The 22087-nt window shown below is 43.1% G+C and overlaps 2 protein-coding genes across 2 annotated transcripts in view; both read right to left on the bottom strand.

Annotated features, from left to right (window-relative positions):
- Positions 1–2927, bottom strand: part of CDC14B (cell division cycle 14B) — a 62906-nt gene extending 59979 nt beyond the window's left edge. Inside the window, exon 1 of the mRNA XM_054986212.1 lies at positions 2707–2927. Within this exon, the coding sequence (XP_054842187.1) occupies positions 2707–2881 (175 nt within the window). The 5' untranslated portion in view covers positions 2882–2927. The remainder of the gene's footprint in view (positions 1–2706) is intronic.
- Positions 2928–9372: 6445 nt separating this feature from the next.
- PRXL2C (peroxiredoxin like 2C) lies at positions 9373–21388 on the bottom strand. The gene is made up of 6 exons (XM_054987087.1): positions 21092–21388; positions 18188–18256; positions 17517–17570; positions 16160–16265; positions 14368–14499; positions 9373–11208 (listed from the first exon to the last, which is right to left on the bottom strand). Exons 1-6 carry the CDS (start codon positions 21281–21283, stop codon positions 11081–11083), a joined length of 681 nt encoding a protein of 226 aa, XP_054843062.1. The 5' UTR covers positions 21284–21388; the 3' UTR covers positions 9373–11080.
- Positions 21389–22087: the final 699 nt, after the last annotated feature.

Below are 22087 nucleotides of genomic sequence, written 5' to 3'. Positions count from 1 at the left end.
TAGCAAATCTATTCCAAACCAGGACTGCAAATTATCTTCAAATATGGTTTGCAAACCTATCTTGGAGAAGAAGCTCCAACTGTAGTTTGCTGATTCAAAGGTAATGGCAAGCTATGGTTCACTCAAGTTTTAGTCTTTTACCATGCATACACAAAGGAAGAAGGGGAAAGGGGTTATTCAAATATAGGGTTTGTGATTCTGTGATACATCTAAACCATGCCATTGCATAGATTTTTAGAATAAATAAATAATTGCCTAATCTAAGTATCAACATTCATACAGAGGGACTGGCTACTTACAGACTTTAAAAGCCCACATGAGTTTAAATGCTCATTTTTGATACTTAACATTAACAAAAAGTAAGTGTATAATTTGTTTACAATTTTTACATGGATACTTAGGTAATATATTTATATTGACAAAATGCTGTTCATAAAAACAAATCATTTAAATTATGCATTTATGAAAGATTTCCTATCAGTAGAAGGATAATTACAAAGCTATTACAGAAAATTTTATATGGATACATTGAGGCCCATACTTAAGATAAAAGATTTTAAAAATTATTTAAAACCTGTAACAGTTTAATGACTCCTCATACCTTTTAATATCATATCCCTAGTTTTATTGTATTCATTTTGTTTGGGAGGTTGCTATCTTCTTTGATTTGTACATCTGCATTATATTATTTCCTCTCATATTCAGCACTGGTTTGCATTAAATCAACCACTTTCTCATAGGGAGGGGAAGATCTAAAAACCACAATAGTGTCACAAGAAAAAAGGCCCATCTTGCTGATTAATCTCACCTCCTAGACCGAAAAGATTTTCAGTTTAACCTCAATGAAAACATGTGGGATCATTCATCACTTAAATGATGCTAAGGCTCAATAACAGTAGTCGCAGTCAGAAAATAATGTTTTACTTTAGGGTAGATACCATGATAAACATTGAACATAAATGCTTTGATTAAGTCAAGCTGTTTTAAACCATGATTTAATTTCTAATTCATCTATTTCCTGACTGAGTGTGCATACCAATTGGTTGTTATAAGCACTGAAATGTAGCATTTAAAGTATATCAAAGAGTAAAAGCCAGAATCTTTGGTCATGCAACCCACACATGCCTTTTGCACTTCAGAATTTATATCTATTTAGAGGCAAGTGAACAAATGTGAATCGCTGCTGTCAGTAATATCAGAAGACAGTAATGAGCTGGATGGGCCAATGATCTGCCAAAGTATGTGGTAGCTTCACGTGTTTTATCATGAAAGTATTTTTAAGAAGTACTTTCACTGAGAATCCTTCTCTCCTTCAATTGATACATGTTACTGCTGTTCACAAGTTATACCTCTTTTTTTTTTTTGGAAAACAATAGCATTCGTTGCAGTGGGAAAGGGCAGGTGGCATCATTTTGCCTGCATTTGTGAACTTGACACGTCTCTCTTTGACCTTGTCAGTTTAATCAAATATTCCTAAATTTGTGTGGATGTAAATTTCTGTTTGCATTAAAAGAATGCATAGTTCTTAGAACATAGAACCTTCTAGGAAGGAAAAAGAGATGTTCAATAAAGAAGGCACAGGTGCTGCCTTGCAGAAGCAGGTTCGCAGTCCTGGAAGGTTTTCCCCCTATCCAGCATGACAGGCTAGAACAGAACAGCAATTACTACTTGAGCGAAAAGACCTTAAATCTTTAGCAACTAAAATACCCCACAGATGCATTAATTTGCAAATTAAGATATTCCAAGAGTCAGAAATATGGCCCAGTTTGCAAAATTAAAACACCTCAGCACTAGAAAATAGTTAAAAGCTAACATTGTTTTGACGTTTTTGCTAACATTATATGAATCACAAGATGATCAGTTTAAATTGTGATACTGAATATTTCCTATCATAATTCCAACAATAACCTATTCACAAAGAAACAGTGGCAAAGCAACCCAGAGGGCTTTTCCCTTTTTTTTTGTTTTCTAGGTATCATGATAAGTCACAAAAGATTCTTGTACCAACACTAGCATTTTTTTAAAAAGGATTCCTCCAGTAATGAAAAAAAGTATTGCTTCCAGAACAAGCACTGCAATTCTAGAAAGCAGCAGTTTCTTATCAGGGCTGACAGGAGCCAGATCAATTTATCTGGTTTCATGTGAACATAAAAAAACAGAATTATAATCCAAATCTTGATCCCTATCCAGGATACCATATTAACTATGCATGAAAGAAGCAGGGGAAAGAATGCCTGACTGTATTCTAAATAATGTCTGAAAAACAATTATTCCAGTGGGTGGTCACAGGGATTAGAAACCTTCTTCCTAAATTGTTTATCTGTATTTCAAGCCAATCTCGACTCCAAAGGCTCCTAAACAACTCTTGATAAAGCCACCTGACTCACCTATCATCTGTACAACGCCATCGAGTATCAGCACTGAACCAAGCCTGCCATCACGAAAGCTCCGCATCAAAACAATGATCAGGAGACCCCAAGGCACACAACTTTGAAAGTAATTCCGTGGAAATCAGTAAGGCTTATTAAAAAGTTGCGATGGAGAAAGTTGGTGGCTTGCACACACCCCTTCTTGCGTTGCTCTGAATCCCCCGCCGGGGGCATCTTCTGCGAGTGAGAAGACAAGCCCCCACCTCTCCAAAGTCCCAAGCAGCCCCACTCCCGCTTTGTGGGAGCCGATCCCGGCTTCACCCAGGGCACCCCTCACCTGTGATCTGCAGGCAGCTCTCCCCGCCGTAGGGTCGGGGAGGTGGCTCGTCTTCCTCGCTCACCTCCGGGACTGTGGCGGAGCTGCGAGTTTTCTTGACCGCCGGCTGCGTAGCGGGGTGCGTAGTCGGGGCCGAGTTCCTCCGGCCCCCAGCCACCGAGGTCTTCCGCTTCATGGCGACTGTGGTGGCGGCGGCGGCGGCTGCTGGGCACCCGGGCTCATCCCTGCCGTTCCCCCCCGAGCGGGGACTTGGGCAGCCCAGGCGGTGAGAGAGGGGGAGGCTGCGGCCGCTTTCTCAAGCGCCGCCCCCGTCTGTTCTCAGCCCGCTGCTAAAGCTCCCGCTCTCAGCCACTTCGCCCTCCCCACACGACCCCCTCCCTCTCGCTTCTCATTGGATTAGGCAAGTGTGACGTCACAATCACAAAGCTTCGGCCACAGTGATATCATAGTGAAACACCTGAACGTCTGCATCGGGGACAAAGGCGAGAGCGCTTGGCTGTCGCTCTTCTCCTCCAAGGATTAGACCTTGGAGGCGTTATATTCAGCTTCTTGCGACAGAAAAGCTATTGTTTACATACTGTAGACAAGTGTTGAGCTGGGGACCACAAAATGGGAGATACAAAGTGTTCCAGGAGATACATGGCTCTCTGCTGGCACAGATGCACGCAGGCATTCAAATTTTTACTTTACTTACTCAATAGTTTTCACATGTCAATTGAAGACACCTACAAGGACATGCCACCCATTGTTGTCTTCTGTGGAAGCTGATCAGAAAAATAAAAGTTTGCATGGGGTGAAGGTCACAAAGTAGTCACACTTTTAAAATCCTTTTTATTTTCCTCTTCCCTGGGTCATATATAGCCTCGCTTCTGTCAGTTCCCTACCTCTCATTTGTCATAACTTGGATCCCTCTACCTTCTACTGATGCATGAATGGTTCCACATCACATATAATAAATCAGCACATCTGTCTTGCCACCTTTATACAGGACAAGCAACACCAAGCTTGCTCACCGTAAGTCTCAACAAGCCAAATGCATCCCATTAGCCACGTGTGGCAGATGACCAGGGGATCAAGGTGCTTTCTTTGTTGTTCCCTGCATGTGCCTGCCTAATTTTGCAAAAAACAGAGGGAAGGATCAACCATTTAGCAGGTCACACACCTCATGAGTGATGGGCTTAGTTGGCAAGCACAGGGCTGCAGCCCTTTTGGCCTCCCCCTCATGCCACCACCGATCTCTCACTTGATGGAGGACTAAAGAGTTGGCCGAAGGGAATGACTGACATGCTCCTCAGTATTAGGCCAGCAGGGTGAAGCCATGCTTCTCCTTACCTGCTTGCCTGGGGCAGCAGGGTAAAGCCAGTCACTGCCAAGCTCTTCCTCAGCAACCCCATCATGCCCAGGGTAGCACTGTGAAGCTGGGCATTGTCATCTTCCTCCTCCATGCTTGGACCAGCATGGGAAGCTGTGATCCTCTCATTGGCAGGGCAAAGGCAGGCACTGCCATGCTCTACATTATCAGGACAAACCCAGATGCTGCCATGCTTCTCCTCAGCAGCACTAAAGGGGCCAGGAGGGCTCCCTGGGACAGTGGCCCTCCAGGGCAGCAGCCCCTAGGGTTTTTTCCCCCTCCTGGTAAACAATCCATACATCCTGGCCACACATCCTACAGACCTGATGTTTGTGCAAAATTAAAGAATTCACATCTAATTAAGTTCTGTTTGGGAATCTTGCATGTATTCTAACAGAGAAACAAACTGCAACACTGACTAGTGGTTTCAGACAAATTGTTGAAGTGCTGAGCTTTGTTAATAATGGCCATCAGGGACACCTTAACTGGCAACCACTGTACAGTATGCAGTTACAAAAATACTGTCTTAATTTGGGGCAGATGCAGAGGAGTTAGCTGTGTTAGTCTGTAGTAGCAAAATCAAAAAGAGTCCAGTAGCACCTTTAAGACTAACCAACTTGGATTCATATATAAATTTGACTCAGTCAAGATGGGATTGAATAGAGACTATGAATGGTTATCTCATTATCAGAAGTAACTGACTTCCTTCACAGAAGCAAACTGATCTCCATATCAGAAGCTACTGTTTGCATCTACTCTGCCCTCCCCTCTCCACCTATATATCTGACCAGTTTCTTCTTACCCTCCATGCATCTGACAAAGAGAACTGTGATTCTCGAAAGCTTATGGTACAATAAAGTTGGTTAGTCTTAAAGGTGCCACTGGACTCTTTTTAGTTTGGGGTAGTTAATCTTAACTCACAACTAAAATCCAGAGATGTATGTTTGGATTTACAACAAAAAAATTGGATATTGTGGTTTATCATGGCATGTGCTTTTGTGGACGAGAGCCCGTAAGATGCATGAAGTGTGTTATTATTTGGTGTGCATGTGCACACACAGAAAAAAATAATAAATGATGTGGTCAAAAGACCATAAAATATAAGACCAGCAAACCTGTTGACTCCATTCCCTGCCCTGCTACAGGGTGCAGCGGGTGGGCCAAGCACGAGGTACAGACTGAAGCACTGCTGGGCAGAGCATGCTCTAATGCGCCTACCTCTGCCCCTTTTAAATACCTGTATGCCTGGGAAGTAGAGGCTGCCCTTCTCCTTCCAGGGCAGCAAAGTACAGCACCTGGCCATAACGGCCATTGGCCGAGGCCAGGATTGCCACATCGTGTGCACACAGGATCATGCATGCATGCTCACATATATATGTTTACCAACCGATATATGTCATACACCAATGAAGTGAGAGACTATGAAAAGCTTAAAGTACAATAAACATTTGTCCTTAAGATGTCATAATACTATTTTGTTGCTACTATGCATTTTTAAAAGAACCAAGTTGTAAGGATGGCAGGCAACTCTCAAGAGATTTCATGAGTAAAAGTTCTTTATTGATAAGATGCCAGTATCATACACTTATGCCATCCTTGCTAGGACTGGTGGCTACAGACAAGTATCAAGCAGATATAGGTTTCCCAAGGCTACTCCCACCCTCCTAACAGTCCTCTAACTTTGCAGACAGGAAAACAGGCTGTGTGATTCATGGACTGTTCAAGGTCAAGCAGGCTCCCAGGCTCTGGAGAGATTACAAAAGGAACAAACACCCCTGTTTCCCACCCTGGGTTCAAATAACAAAATCAACCCAACAGCATCAGCTTCAGCTGTAGGCAGGTATTGAATATGACAGGCGATCCTGAGCACCTGAGACCAGTATAAGAAGAACAAAGGTGCTACGGAGATTTCAAATACATTTGTATCAGCAAATAACTAATGAAAACCAGAAACAGAATCCACTGCAAAATTCATCTACACAAACCATACAGAAAAAAGAGAATTATTCTAAAGTAGCAGTTGTTTCTGCTGATTATCGTTTCTAGCTGGTAACAATATAATTTTTAATGGCCTCACTATAAATGATCACAATAAAAACAATGGGAAAGTGGTTAGAAAATGTACTTATTGAACTTAAACAGTCTTTTGGAAGAGGGCCATACCACTTCAATGGAATTTATGTCATATTAGGGATGTGAGTCAGAGGCAGGCAATGGCAAACCACCTCTGTTAGTCTCTTGACCTGAAAACCCCCAGCAGAGGTTGCCGTAAGTCAGCTGTGATTTGATGGCACTTTTCACTACCACTAAAGATGTGAGTAGCCGCTTCCCCTTTTATGGATCACACCATCATCTACATTATATAAAATGTTCCTTCTGTTCTTTTTGCTTCCCTATAGAAGATGCCTGCCATCTGCTGGATATTAAAATATCATATTTCAGTTTCTTATGTAGTTCACTCATAAATGCTTTTAGGAAACTTAAAAACACAGGCCATAAACAGATAAAACCTATTTTAATCACAACTGTAACTACTTCTGTGAACACACACAGCTAGCTGTAATTAATAAAATATCACTGACTATAGGGAACCTGTGGATAGTTGAACCTACTATATAAAATTATGGGTAGTTGTGCTGGTCTATTGAAAAAAATCTGAAACGATGGTGTAATACTCTTTTATTAGAGCCCAACTATTTCATCACAAAGTAATGAGCAAGCTTTCATGTCCTCCAGAGTTCTTGATCAGGAAGGATGTTTAGTTCAAAATACAAAAATAGAAATGAAGGAAAAGATGTTTCAGGGCAGGATGGAAAAGCTAACAGTCTGCAGTGTGTAGCTTCTTGTAATGGAGATCAGGAGGTGTTATAAATAAACAGAATCATATCTAATACCAAAATACCAAATCATATCTAATACCAAAAATGTCAAAATTCAGCAGTCAGTTGGAAAACATTTTACTGCACCAGGCCATTCTGAGGTTAACCTGAAAGTCACAATTCTTCAACAAAAGAACATCAAAGGAAGACTCCCCCATGAAACTGCTGAATTAGAATTCATCAAGAAGCTTGAAAACTATCCAGTTAGGGCTCAATTTTGATGATGGGTCTACATGACACTACTACTACTAAATCAGCTATTCTAGTAAGTTTAAATTATCATCTATTGCATGCATTTGCATAATTATTAACTGCAGCAATATGATGTACAGTTTTCAATTTTTATCTAAGTTATTGAGTATAATTTTTATTTTATATACTAATAGCCAAGTGGCCCTGATCTGAAGATACTTAAATCTGGAGATTGGAGCTGTGAACAGACAAGACAGATCTTACCCCACAGGTTGCTCCAGGTTGGCAGAAAAATGTGAAATCTAACCCCCACCCCTCAAACGCAGACACCCTCAGTGGCTACTGCTAGGCAACTGTAACAGTTCACCCATATTCCAGGCGTGGTGTCTGTTAATAAAAGATGGGTGAGAGGAAGCAGGGCCCTTCTCAGGGCTGTTTTAGCCTTTGAGAGTGGACTCATTGGGGCCAGTGGCCAGGCAAAGAAGCAACCACTGGGCCTCTTGGTACCTCATGACTTGAATGACTTACCCAAGCCTGCCTGCTTGCTACTGTTCAACAGCACCCCTCCCTCCAAAAGCCAGTGTAGTAAATCACCACACTGCCATGGAAGATCATTGGGTGACCCTCTTGGCCTAACCTACTTCTCAGAAGGTAAATGAAGGCAAAGAGAATGATATAAGCTGCTTTAGAGCTCCATTGCAGAGACAGTATATAAATGAAATAAATTAAGAAATGTAGGTGTAGATGAGAGCAGACAAAAGGTAAATTTAGTGGGTTTGAAGGAGAGAAGGATGTAGGGAAAGGTGAGCATATGGAGGCTGCCAGGAGGATGAGAAGAGGGTTGGCATTCTGGGAAGGGGATACAGAGAAAAGTGAAGTACTCCCTACGGTAGGGATGGTGGATAGGTAGACTCCATCTCATAGACACACAAAAGCCTTTCTCACTCCTTGCTATCCACCCCAAACCGCCCTTCACAGTTTTGGGGCTTCCTAGCCAAGTAAAGGCCAGGAGTCCCCAGCCACATGCCACCTATCTAAACTCCTATACAACAGGCAGAGGGCCCTGCCCCAAATCCTCACATGGTCTCCTCTTCCAGAGGCTCCACCAGACAGACAGACAGTTCTGTGTTTGCCTCCCCTCAGCCAGCTACAGCCCAGGGAGCTCAGAGGTTACTTCCCCTTAATATATACTGCCACTATTTAATGCACTAGGCCCTTTCCATGTGATCAGAGTGTCTCTGTGTATGTGTGTGTCTTATTTCCCGCTCAGCTAACAACTTCAGGACAGCCAGAGTTAAACAAAACAAAAATAAACTTCATTTACAATAAGTAACATAGGAGTGAATAGATTTTAAACTAAAAACCATACTAGAGTTAAATAGGGAAGGTTTCAAATGAAAATAACATATTAACAGCCAGATATTTTTCTGCTGCCTCACTTAGCAGCATCTCAAATCCTTTTCCATTCAGTCTCTCAAAAGCCTCCTTTTCCCTCCAATGGACTCTAACTCTGATTGGCCCAGCATTCCACCCGCTCCCATTGGCTGTCTCTCAGGAGAGGCAGACCTGGACCCATTCCTGAATGTCACTCCCACCAAGGGGTCATTTCGTTGAAAAAGAACTGCAGGGACTAATTAGCACAACTCATTAACATATGCCACACCCATTGATCGGGCCAAAATGGCCAGGATTCTGCTGCTGCTAGACGGGGGAGTGTTCCCGCACTTGGCAGTGGCCCGATCAGAGCCGTTTTGCCCCCAATCCAGGCCCAAAATGGCCATTATGGGCACGTTTTGGCCTGGATGAGGCCAAAAATGGCCCAGATTGGGTCAGTGCTGGGCAGGAGAGGGGTCCCCCCACCAGGCATCAACCCAATCCTGGCAGTTTGGGTCCTGATCCCAGCCAAAAAGGGCCCCAAATGGCCAAAAATAGCCATTTGGGCCCTGTTTGGGCCCGGATCATGGCCAAAACAGCCTGGACCAGATCACTGCAGGGCAGGGCAGGGTTCCCCAACCCGGCACCGACCAGATCCCAACAGAAAATGGCCCAATGGCTGGAAGTGGCCATTTTGGGCCTTTTGGGCCAGGATCGGGGCCGAAAAGGACTGGATAAGGTCGGAGCTGAGCGGGGGGAACTTCCCCTGCCCAGCACTGCCTGGTCCAGGCTGTTTCGGCCCAGATCCAGGCCCAAAAGGACCGAAAATGGCCATTTTCGGCCCATTTGAGCCTGAACTGGGGCCTAAGAGGCCGGGACTGGGAGGGGGTGGCCTCCCCTACCCAGCACAGATCTGATCCGGGACCCTTTGGCCCCAATCCGGGCCCAAAATGGCCATTTTGACCCGTTTCAGCCAGGATTGGGGCTGAAACGATGGGGACTGGGTCTGTGCCGGGAAGAAGAGGCTTCCCCTGCCCAGCATTGACCTGATCCAGGTCATTTCGGCCCCGATCTGGGCCAAAATGGGCTCAAAATGGCCAAAAATGGCCACTGCCCTGCAGTGATCTGGTCCAGGCTCCCCTTACCTGGCACCGACCCGATCCCAGCTGTTTTGGCCCCAATTGAGGCCTAAACAGCCCAAAATGTTTTGAAGTCAGGTGGGCAGGGCCACTTGACTTGGGGGAAGTACCGGAACAGTGTTCCGGTGTGTTCCCCCTTGAAATGAGCCCTGCTCCCACCCCACTGCAAGTCCTTGCAGGTTCCCTAGTTCACCTGCCACCGCACAACTTGGCCATAGGGAAGAGGCAGCAGGGCAGGAGGAGAGAGGAAAAGGTGAAGACAGGAGAGTAGACAAAGGTGAGTTAGAAGGAGAAAAGGAAGCAGGAAAATGCTCACTGTAAATCCTTGCAGGTCCCCACTTGTATAATATAAATATACAAGCAGTGGACCTGCAAGGACTTGCAAAGGGGAATCTCATTTCTGTTCACCCATTATTTTCTCTTTTCCTTCCCTGAAAGCTTCCATAACCTGTCCCTTTCCTGCTTCCTTCTTTCCTTTCCACCCAACAAGCCAATCTACCTTTCTTCAGTTTTCCCTCCCCTGGAAGCCTCCACTTGGAAAAGCTGACTGAGGTATGTGTTGTTGGCCACCAGACTGGGGCCATGTGTACAAGAACTAGCAAAGTCTTGCGGAGGGGACCTCACTTCTCGTGTCCCCCTCACTGCACTATTTGTGCTTTCTCTCCTCCTGACAACCACTGAATCCTCACTTTTCCCTGCTTCCTTCTCTCCTTCCCACTCATCAACCAACCTAGCTTTTATCTGCCCCCATTTTTAATCTATATTTATCATTTATTTACTTCATTTATGCCCCATCTTTCTCCCCAATGGGGACCCAAAATGGCTCACGTTGTTTTCATCTCATCTGTTTTACCCTCTCAACCACCACCACTCTGTGAAGTATGTTAGGTTGAGAGAGTATGACTGGCCCACGGTCACCCAGTGAGTGAGCTTCCACAACAGAGTGGGAATTTGAACCCAGGTCTCTCAGATCCCAGTCAGGTTTTTTTCATGCAACCGTGGGGCTTTTTCCAGGTCTGTAGAAAGGTTTTTGTTGTCTGTCCTTAGCTCTAATTTCTGAATTTAAGTATCCACAGATTTGGCCATGTTCAGAATTATATATATTAAAAGCATGACAAAGAGAGAGAATACTGGAAATAGGCTGTAACATACAATCTCATATTGCTTGTGTGATCCTGTTTTAGATAGAAAATTTTTGGAAACAGTTAATGCAACATATAAAGCATTTTTGGTCCAGCAGGCTTGAACATACAATTAGCTATTCTATGTTACTTCCTTGAATGCACAAATGCAAAGTCTTTCTTCACTGGAAACCACCTTACTTAACAACTAGGGATTTTCCACTTTGTGATGTAACGGTACATACATCTCTGATGAACAGACGTTATTGATGTATATCAAGTTTATCTGGCCATCTGGGTAATTCTTGTTCTGACAAGTCACACATCAATAGTATGAGATCTGTTTGTAAAGTCTACTGTTTGAACTCCCGCAAGCTCCAAAACTGCATTAATGTGAGCATGATCCAACCTATTCCTGTCAAGGTGCACGAAGTGGATTTCATTACCTAAAAGAAATTAAATAATATTAATGTTTCTCTGTACAAACTATTGTTACAACATCCTTGCTGTTCCCTTATCATTTGGTTGCCAATACGGTTGGTGAGTAAGCTACCTATCAGTTGGCTACCTCTCAGTTGCTGTGCTCAGTTCAAGTTATTGGTTATCACATATAAAACTCTTCATGGCCTTGGTCCAGCATACTTATGGTACCACCTTCCTCCCCATATTCCTCCACGGCAACTTCACTCATCTGAACAGGATCTCCTGCAGGTGCCACCTGCCCATACACAGCAATCAACAGCAGCCCGTACACAGGCTTTATCTGAGGCTTTCTCCTGTCCTGTGGAAAGGCCTGCCTGAGGAGGTCAGGAGAACCGCCACTCTCCTAGTTTTCTGCAAATGATGCAAAACCAAATTATTCAAAAAAGCTTTTGTATTGTTGGGAGGGGTCTCAGATGGTCTGCTGATGAGTTAGGGACCATAGACTTCACCAACCGGGGGGTTGGTAACCGGGATTGGGGCCTTTACATACTATCTGTTGCTTTAAATATGTGCTTTTATGTCAGCCCTAGAATTGCTTATGTTCTGTTTCAGCATTTCTTCAACTCTGTATTGGATTCTTGCTAATGTTATGTCTTTGTAAACTTGTTTTGTTTACCCTATGGCATTGTTTATGAAATTGTCCTTGATACTGACTGTACTAATCTCACAGTGTGTAATCCACCTTGAGTCTCAGTGAGAAAGGCGGACCATAAATGACATTAAAAATAATAAAATAAATGTTGGAGAGGATGGTTAAAATTCAAACTCAGATATAAACGTATTAGGTTTATTTTCTAGATGACAAAATACCCCATCCTCATTATAGTCACACTGTCATGGATCTATCCCCAAGAAACAGAAGGCGATAGCCTTACAGTAGGGACAAATGGTGTATAGAAAGGAAAAAGCCTGGTCTACCAGTGTTGGGGGGGGGCGTCTTTTAAAGCTAAATTATGGGGGATATGTGCCATACCTCTGGGTAGAGGGAAATGCACAGTACAGAACAAAACACAGTGCACCAAGATGCATGTAATGACAGAACAGTGCTGAAGTAAGAAGGGCCAAACTCATCACTAACTCCCCTTTAAGAGCTATATACAACCATCTAGGCATTTGCAGCACTTGTAAGGTATATGGCTGTGTGACACCTGGATGTACAATGAAAGTGCTCTCTAGAGAAATAGCTGCATTTTTTTCAGTGACAAAAATACTGTTTTTTATTTTACCTCACCATAAAAAGGAGGAAGGTTCCTGGATCACTTCCACTACAAAGGTGTAACGTGTGTGTGTGTGTGTGTAGCCTTCAAGTCAGAGTAGACTTATGTCAACCCCTAGTGGGGTTTTCATGGCAAGAAACTATCAGAAATGGTTTGCCATTGCCTGCCTCTGCAACCTTTGTCTTTGTTGGAGGTCTCCCATCCAATTACTAACCAAGGCCAACCCTGCTTAGCTTCTGAGATCTGATGAGACCAGGCTCACCTGGGCTATCCAGGTCAGGGCAGTAAGTGTGCATTTATCATGAACCCCCCCCCCCTCCCAAGTTGTCTGGAAAAACCTTGTGCATCTTTTGTTAAGTGATTGTTATTAATCTTCTGTCATGTCTGCACTTCATCCATGCCATTATTTTAAGCTGCACTGTTACAGTGAGCCATTGCTGTTATAATGTGATGCTGTACCTTGATGTCATATTGCCAATGCCATAAATTGCCTTGCCTTCACAGGCCTACAGAAGCCACAGGAGCCTTATCTGTTTTGAAACTCCCAGGACTTCTGACCTTGTAAACTGTTCGTTCTCATGAATCACTGTGTTTCAACTTTAATCTTATGCCTTCCTAGTGTCTAGACTTGATATATAAACTATGCAAGGAGTACTCAAAACTGCTTCGTGCCAAAAGTTGTTTTACTGTTGGGAGGAGGGATGAGTAATTGTGCTCTATAAGAAGAATGCTTTTCACACATTTAGGTATTCCTGTCAACTTGCTTATCTGCTTGCTTTTCTTCTGAGCATTCCTATGGACATATCTATGGATTTGATTTGATTCCTGAATAAAGCCTTTCAACCAAGATCGTGGATTTCTTGCTGTGAGGGTACAGGGGTCTATCTGCCATAGCCTGTCATCCATTGACTGACATCTTCATTTGTATGGTTGGAAAATGGAATTGATTATAAACAAACTTCTGGGATTGTTGTTATGACAAATCAGAGAATGATTACAAAACTCCCTGGAGATCAAGTAAAGAGCCAAAGGGGTCTATGCCTTAGTGAAAAATACATACACCGTGGATCATTGTCCTGCCATCTATCCCTGCCCACCCACCCCCGGCAACAAATACCTCACTGTGTGGCCCTCAGCAGTGACTTTTCTGAGTTATGTCAACAGGAAGCAGAAAACCCCTCATGTGCAAACAGAATACTGCATGCAATGATCCTAGTCAAGAGTATTAAATAACTGATTAACACAACAATTTCTCCTGAGCTGTTCACTTAACAGTGTTTTAAGTTTCTTCCTCCTCAAATTTCATAGACAGAAGAGCAAACCTAAGCAGGCCTATTCAGAAGTTGTTCCCATGTTATTAAATGAGGCTTACTCCCAAGGAAGTGTCCTTAGGATTGCAGCCAAAGTCACTGCTGAGTGACAACCCAAACCCAAGACAACCCAAAGAAAGAGCTACTCCAGGGACAAAAGATATAGCACTTTAAAAAGGTTTATAAAACTTTACAATTATTAGATTGATTGTTGTGAACTCTGGGATTTTTTCTTGGCTTAGAGTTTAAAAAGACAGCAATGAGGCCTCCATCCCATCTCAGGTTGCTAATTTCCTGGAGAGAAAAAGGGGGGCATTTATTTACCTCCATGCCATGTTGTTATTTACCTTCATGCCACAAAGAGCTTCAGCTGCCCATTTCCACACATAAAGTCTCCGTTAAAAGAACAAGACATTTTCCTCCAGGCCTACTGACAATCCTACTCTCATTTTAAGAGGTGAGAAATGCAAAATGGCACTTCTATAGCATCTCTTTGATGAATGTACAATGTAAGACCATCTTCCCATATACTGACAGGTACAGCCAGGAGACATTGATACTGATAGCCAGAACAATGGATTTTTAATAGTCTTACCTGGACCTAAAATCAAAGTTCCTCCCTGCTGAGCTGGATCTCCTTGGAAATCAAATGCAGGGCTAGCCAGTGCTCTCCACATGCTCTTAATGCTTCCTGATAGCAGGTTAGATTTGACATGAGGACTGTGTGCTAAAATAGTATAATAAAGAAGGAGAAGCATATCTGGTTTCAATTTACATTTGATCCATAGGTGCACTAGGCTGCAAGCTTGAATGGAACAAGTAATTCAACTGAAATCAATAGTACTGGCAATTACATGTACTTGGGATTAGAGATGGGCATGAATTTTCCAAAATTCATCACGAATCTGGCCAGTTCGTGGTTCACGAACCACTGGTTCATCAGAGCCCGTTTCTGACAAGCCAGGACAAACTTTAGGCTGGTTCGTTTGGTTCATTTTCGGTTCATCACTGCAGACAGCCTGGCGCCGATCAATCAGTTTCCTAGGCAACCAGAGATGAGCTTTCTGCAGTAGAGGTGTGCACCCGGCTGCTTTTCAGCTGATGGGAGGGGAATCCCCCATGAACTGAAAAAAGCTCCAGCCTTTGAAAGGAGCAACAGTTCTCTTGTGTGCAAGAAAAGTGTTGCTGCTTTCAAATGTTGGCTGGAACTTTAAAGTGTTTCAGTATCTGTTCTGCTTCCCACGTTTGCAGAAGTTTGCTTATTCCCTGCTGGTTTTAAAAGCCAGGAAAGGGCTAAATGGCTGGTTTTCCTTTCCTCCTTTGGGTATGCACACACTCCTTTATTCCCCCCAAAGTCAAGAAAGTGTAGCAATGTTGTAACATTGTAGCATTGCAACATTATAACATTACTGTACTTTAAAAGCCAAGAAAGGATTAAATAGCTGCTTTTCCTCCCTCCAAGGCATGTTTGAGGCTTTGCAAAGAGAAAAAACCCCAAGTGTTTTGCACAGCCCTTTGGAAACAAAGTCGCATGGAAACAGCAGCAGCTTCCCTGCCACTTTGTTTCCAAAGGGCTACACAAAATGCTTGTTTTTTTCCCTCTTTGCAAAGCCTGAAACATGCCTCTTGGTTCGTTTTTTTTTGCGGTTCATACCCACATCTACTTAGGATCAGGCTATCTGAGTATCTAAAGAGTCCATCTGAAAAACCGTGCTGTACATGGGCAATGTGCCGGGGATGGGGGCAAATGGCACATGTTCAGGGAGTCCTAATCAACTAATGGAAAGATAATCTGTGAACATGTATATGCAAATTGCTTCAAGCAAACCTGGAATTTGACCTAGAGATTTGCTATACACAAGTTCATGGAAGCAATTAATGGGTGTTATATTTGTCTATTAGCATGTATCAATGATAAAAAAAGCTTTTCCATTTGTCTGGCTATTGATGGTATCCCTTATGATGATCTGTATAAATTCAGAACTTGTGAGGAATCACGGGGGAGGGAAACAGATGATATGGACCCCCCTCCCTGACCCCAACCTCCCCTTCTAAGGTATTACAAGTTCTTAGGGGCTTGAGCAGGCCAATTTCCCCATTCCCTTCTATTCTGTTCTTTCCTTATAATCAATTATCTGCATTCTAAAGGCAGTGAGAATTCTTAATCCTAAACAAGACATTTTGGGTTTGGTCTTTATTTTTTTTTAATCTACAAACTATTTTTTCTGCATATCAAAGAAGAATCTTTTGTATACAGAAACTTCAGCATTGTCTATAGTTAGGCTTGGATACCCTATTTGGATGCAAAGGCAGTCTAGAAATGTTTTAAATAAATGAATATAAATAAGTATTTTATTTGCTTTTTTACATTTGATAGTTCTGCTTACCTGATATGATGGATTCTTCCCCTCTTTTCATGCCAAGTGCCCTATAAATCTCCCTTTCAGGATCAACGAACATTTCATGGGGATAACCTGTCAAATTACAAAATGGCTGCAAAAGGTATGTAAATAATAGGAGAATACATTAGAAAGTATACTTCCCAGAAAATTAAAACTTCTAGGCACACTTACCACATCACATTGAATTTATTTATTTATTTAAAACATTTATATGCTGCCTTTCCACCGAAAACAGAGGGCCCCAATGTGGCGAACAACAAATTAAGAGATCATTTAAAATGCATATATAAATACAATAAAAACATAGACTTAAAAACATTCACATGGCCAGAGAGAAGGGCCAATAAGAGTTTACTGGGAGAACACCAAATGAAACAAAAAAGTCTTCATCCACTGGTGGAATACAATAACAGAAGAAGATAGATGAATCTCAATGGGGAGGGAGTTCCAAAGTTTCAGCACCAATCAAGAAGACCCTTTCTAGGATTGCCATCCATCTAGTCTCACATGGAAGAGGCACCAAAAGCAAGGTCTCAGAAGATGACCAGAGTGAATGGATCGATTCATATAGGAGAAGGCAGTCCTTAAGGTATGCTGGCCCCAAGCCATATAGGGATTTAAAGGTCAATACCATCTCCTTAAATTGGGCCCAGCCTGGGTCCAGAAGCACCCCAAGCTACAAACCTGCTCCTTTAGGGGGAGTGCAACTCCATTCAGAACAGGAATTCAGTGGGACTTTCTCCTGAGTAAACGTATTAGGATTGTGTTGCATGCAGGGCCGGCGCGCCCATAGAGGCCAAGTAGGTGGTAGCCTCAGGCGCGAGGGCCCTGGAGAGGTGCCGGAGGGGGTGTCGGGGGCAGAGGTGCACGTCATGGAGCTGGCGTGGCTGGCCCACAGCTGCTGCAGCCAGCCAGCCAGCCCCATGCCGCCGCCGCCGCCACACGCCCCCAGCCGGGTGCAGCAGCCGCGAGCCGCTGCCGGGGCGGCGTGCGGGGCCCGGAGCAGCCTCCTCCCGCTGCCCCAGCCATCTGCAGGTGGCTTGCACTGCGCGATGACATCATCACGCGATGACATCATCAAGCGCACTGTGCTTCAAGTGGAGGAGTGGGGAATCAAACTCGGTTCTTCAGATTAGAGTTCTACTGCTTTTAACCACTACACCAAATTTGATGCCATCTTCGTCCATGTATGAATGCCATTTGCGTGGCATTGTTGGGAGAATAGAAAAATAGTGTGTTTCAGCAGGTGAACTGTTTATGGGAAGAAATGGCAAGAGGTAAAGAGGATTGGATTTAGAATAAAAATTTCAGTGAATTATCATTGATTTTCACTTATACTTACCTTAATATGGTGGTGTGATGATTGCCCAATAACTACAAGTCTTACATTTGCATCCTAAACAAAAATACCATGTAAATATAAGTCTCAAAACTTACACTAATGCTTATGGAGTAATCCTAATACTCACCATGCCAATACTTAGGCTGAACATAATAGCTGTGGTATTGCAGTGTCTCCAAATGAAAAACTATGTTTGCGTTACTATAATAAAGATAAAATGGTATTGGAGGCAGATGTTTTCAGATTTTGGTGCCAGTTCTCTAATGCTATTGATGAAAAGATATGTTTTCTAGATTATTGTTAAATTAAAATTACAGAGAATGGGACAAGAACGGAAGCCAGCAGACATAATCATTTAACAGAACCATTAAAAGCTTGGTGTTATAACAAATATCACCTTTCAATAAAAAGGCATTAAACAAAGAAGCTGAAGATAAACAGTCACAACCACCAAAATCATATTAAAAACTCACACAATCTAATCTTGCTAAGGCAAACAAAGTCACTTTACAAGCTATCCTTAAATCTCTAGCATAACAGGTAGCTTTTATTTGCCAGCATCACATACTTTCGATTAACTTTCAAACATTTGAAGAATTTAAATATGCACTTCTACGCTAAGTATTCTATCCTCCTCTATTTTGAAAGGTAGTAAGAACTATTTTACTTACTTGTAAAAATTCCTTGGGAATTTTACCCAGGTCCTCCACATATTCCTTACAAGCGTAACACAAGAAATGCTGAAAAGAGACAAGTGGCGTATCAGAGGGCTTTACTGCAAGAAAACCATTATGCTTCGAGTTAATGGGGAGACAAAAGTCACCTACATAATTTTTTTTTTTTACCTACATCATATTTCACAACTGGAAGTTGAGATGAATTGTATGGGCCTCAGTGGCTAGGGTTCATACCTGTTCCATCATAATATCTGATAACGTAGAGTTAAAATTCTCCTGCTCCTTGTGGATCAAGAGAACCAGACTGGACTGCAAAAATTTGGGATCACTTTATATTGGAAAAATTATATAATAAAGTTTATCAAGTAGAACACTTCCCGAGAACTACAAATTTTATAGAGAAATTATTTCCATTTTTTGAATACCTTGAAAGTAATAGTTAAAATTTGGGTAATGGGTTAAAATTTTTTCATATGTATGCAAATGTGTAAGTTATTGAATAATGAGTATTGTCTTGCTACGTTAAGATTATCCATGTTGGTTTTTGTAAGTATACTCTCTCTGAAATTAACCAGCTATAACCTCTTGTAATTCAATAAGCTGTGTTTTATTTCATCGTTATCTGTAATTAGCATTGTATGAATTCCCGTATGTATTGTATTCATCCTGTCTGCAAGGCTCCCCTATCGGAGCAGGACCTATCCTGAACAGTCCAGGTCTGTTGTTCTTTTCTGCTGCTACAAAATAGTGTGTGAGTGTTTGAATTCTCCAGAACTCTTCCTCGGCTTGGATTTTTAAAAGGAAGGGGGACTAGAAAGAAAGGTGTTTTCAGCACAGCACCCTAGTTCATCCTGAAATGTACATCCCCCACTGTTGCTTTTAATGGCCAGTTTGATGAAGGGTCCTGGAGAACTCAAAAGCATGCACCCTTTTTCTGTCTTGAAAGCTAAGTAGTGCACAGGAACATGTAGAAAGACGATTCTTCAAATATGTGTGTTCCATGTTGTGATCATAACTAGCACCTTGAATTGAGCTTGCAAACAGACTGGCAACCAATATTGTTGTTTCAAAACAGGTGACATATATTCCAAGTGGCTGTACTCTGACAATAGTCAGGGTGTCACTTTCTGGACAAGTTGTAGTTTCCAGGGGTTTAAGGGCAGCCTCACATAGAGCATGTATCCACTGGCCCGTCTGGCATCTACCAAAGTGTGGGCCTTTTCTACTGTGGCCCCTGCTCTGTGGAATGGGCTTCCTGAAGAGGTGAGGGAGCCACCACCTTGGAGATCTTCAGAAAGTGTTGCAAGGCCTGTCTGTTTGCCAGGGGTTTTGAGGGGGGTTGAAGGTCAGGCATCTTATAATGGAGGGAAGGGAGCGATTTGGGGCTTCTTTATTTTGGATTTAACTGTTTGGTTTAAATGTTTTTAATCTATTATTTTAAGATACCTTGAACCACGAGGAAAGGTGGTGTAAAATGTTTAAATGAATAACAAAGCCATTTGAAGATGCTATTCAATTTGCAGTCTCAAGGCAGCATGTGTAAATTATATGGAGCTAAATAAATGTATAATGTTGGGAATACGAGGGATGAATGATAGGTCACAGATAGGATGCAGAATAGGTCTATCATGCCCTCTTCTGTTTGTAAAGGCACATCCTCTCTCTTCCATTAATTCATGCGTTGTTCTTTTCATACCATTTGTTTTACAGCCCTTTCTTTGTCATTCAGTGCTCTAGCTTCCTTCTGTTCTCTTATACTAGCTGTGGTGGTACTCTAGGCCAGTTTCTTGAGACAGTTTACCTCTTTCTCCTAGCAGATTCACTTATCCTTTCATTAAGGCTACCTTGGTGTCATTAAGCCCACCTCATTTCACTTCTTTTGAGGTGGGTTTGGCCATCCATTTTACCACAGCCATGTCTAACTTCCTAGACAAATGCAGTCTGAACCTATGCGTGTTTGGTCAAATGCAAGCCTCAACTGTTTTCCATGGGGCTTACTTCTAAGTAGTAATCAAAATAAAAGCTACATTTTTGTAAAAAAAAATTAAGACCAAATAAAAAGACAGAAAAAAGGGTGCATGCTTTTGAGTTCTCCAGGACCCTTCATCAAACTGGCCGTTAAAAAGCAACAGTGGGGGACGTACATTTCAGGATAGGTCCTGCTCCGATAGGGGATCCTTGCAGACAGGATGAACTAGGGTGCTGTGCTGAAAACACCTTTCTTTCTAGTCCCCCTTCCTTTTAAAAATCCAAGCCGAGGAAGAGTTCTGGAGAATTCAAACACTCACGCACTATTTTGTAGCAGCAGAAAAGAACAACAGTCCAGAAGCACCTATAAGACTAACAAAATTTGTGGTAGGGTATGAGCTAACTTCTTCAGATACTACCACAAATTTTGTTAGTCTTATAGGCGCTACTGAACTCTTGCTCTTTTCTACGGCTACCCATCTTGACACTATTTTATGTCATCCGGGTTGGTCTTATAACCAGCCTTATGTCTGGGGGCTTTTCTTTGTACCTGGCACCCCTACTTCTAATTAGGTGGGCCTAAGGCTTGTGTCGCACACTCCAACGGTTACTTACAAGTAAATGCCATGGATTTACTTCCATGTAAGTGTTTATCGGATTGCAGCCTTGCTTGCCACTGTTTCCACCACGTCCATTTTCAAGGCCGCTATTACTAGGATCGGAGGTTTCTAATAGTAATTCAGATTTCCTTGGGACGGGTTGGGACTACCAGCTGCAGGCTTCGGGACGCAGCTCTGACGTCGATCCCAAACATTTCCTGGAATTCAGGCTCCCCCTCCTTCCACCCACCCAAAGCTCCCGGATTGCCTTTCTTTAAAGGCAACTTGGGAGGCTCCAGCCCAGCGGGCGCGGCATGGCTGTTTCTCTCACCCGCACGAACACCACGATAGTTTTTTGCTGCTGATAGAGGGCCCCGAAAGGAATCTTCTTGCCGGCTGCGTCCACCACTAGACAGGAGGAGGCGTCTCGTAGCTCCTCGGGCTGGTCTTCGATGTGCTGCCGGACACTTGGCCGGTTGATTTGCAGCGTCACGGGCGGCGTCTCCTCAGGGGGATCTGCCATGCCTGGGAATCTCGTGCGCGCCGGGTGGGTTGCCTGGTCTAGCGGGGCCTGGAAAAGGAGGCGAGGAAGCGGAGCTGGAAGGGATAGAGGTGGCTCGCTGTGCCAAAGCAGTTAGGAGGGATCCTCTCTTTCCCCGTGGCTGGGCGAAATCCTCCGCCAATCACAGCAGGAGCACAACTCCGGCGCTGAAGGGCGGGGTGCCAATGAGTTGTGCGCCTCCGTTGTTTTGAAGAGTGGAGTGTACTATATGGCACCCACTGCCAAACTCTCCATGTATTTTCCAATCCGGAGTTGGCAACTCAGCCCGCCTGGGTAGCTTCACTCTTTACTAACATGAGCGCTCTATTCCTGCAGTTCAGTTTTTGTCCTGTATAGAGCGTGATGCTTAGGGCGTAGAGTTGGTGAACAGTTTTTTTTACAAAGCACCCTATTAGCTTTGCAGCAACAAGTGAAATATTTGAATCAAGGGGGAGAGGAGCTTGGTTTAAATGTTATGGTGAAAGTTTAAAGCTATATGGGGAATAGTTTGCTGGAATAAAGGTGGGGAGGAGGCACTGAGTTATTCCAAAATAAATGGTTTGGCTGGAGTAACTCTGCAAAGGCATGCCCTTCAGTTTTAACACACACAAAGAACTGTGAGTGATATGCCATGGAGTGGACATTGTTGTCCACTCACGTAGTTCACATAACTTAATAACCCCCTTCCTCGCTAGAGCACTCCCTAAAGCATTATTTCCTTACTTGTTATTTCTCTATCTGATTAGCAATTACACGTGTGTGTGTGTGTGTGATATTTAAATAAAT

Source organism: Eublepharis macularius, chromosome 8 (assembly GCF_028583425.1).
Source record: "Eublepharis macularius isolate TG4126 chromosome 8, MPM_Emac_v1.0, whole genome shotgun sequence".
In the NCBI taxonomy this organism is placed as follows: Eukaryota; Metazoa; Chordata; class Lepidosauria; order Squamata; family Eublepharidae; genus Eublepharis; species Eublepharis macularius.
This window is presented reverse-complemented; position numbering and strand designations above follow the sequence as displayed.

Bases quoted from the DNA above. Each gene is read 5' to 3' on its own strand.
- PRXL2C (XM_054987087.1), bottom strand. From the start codon at position 21,283: ATGGCAGATCCCCCTGAGGAGACGCCGCCCGTGACGCTGCAAATCAAC. The intron at 16,266-17,516 runs GTAAGTATAAGT...TACCTTTTGCAG, and splicing joins CATCACACCACCATATTAAG to CCATTTTGTAATTTGACAGG. The intron at 11,209-14,367 runs GTAAGACTATTA...AATTTCTTTTAG, and splicing joins AACTTTGATTTTAGGTCCAG to GTAATGAAATCCACTTCGTG.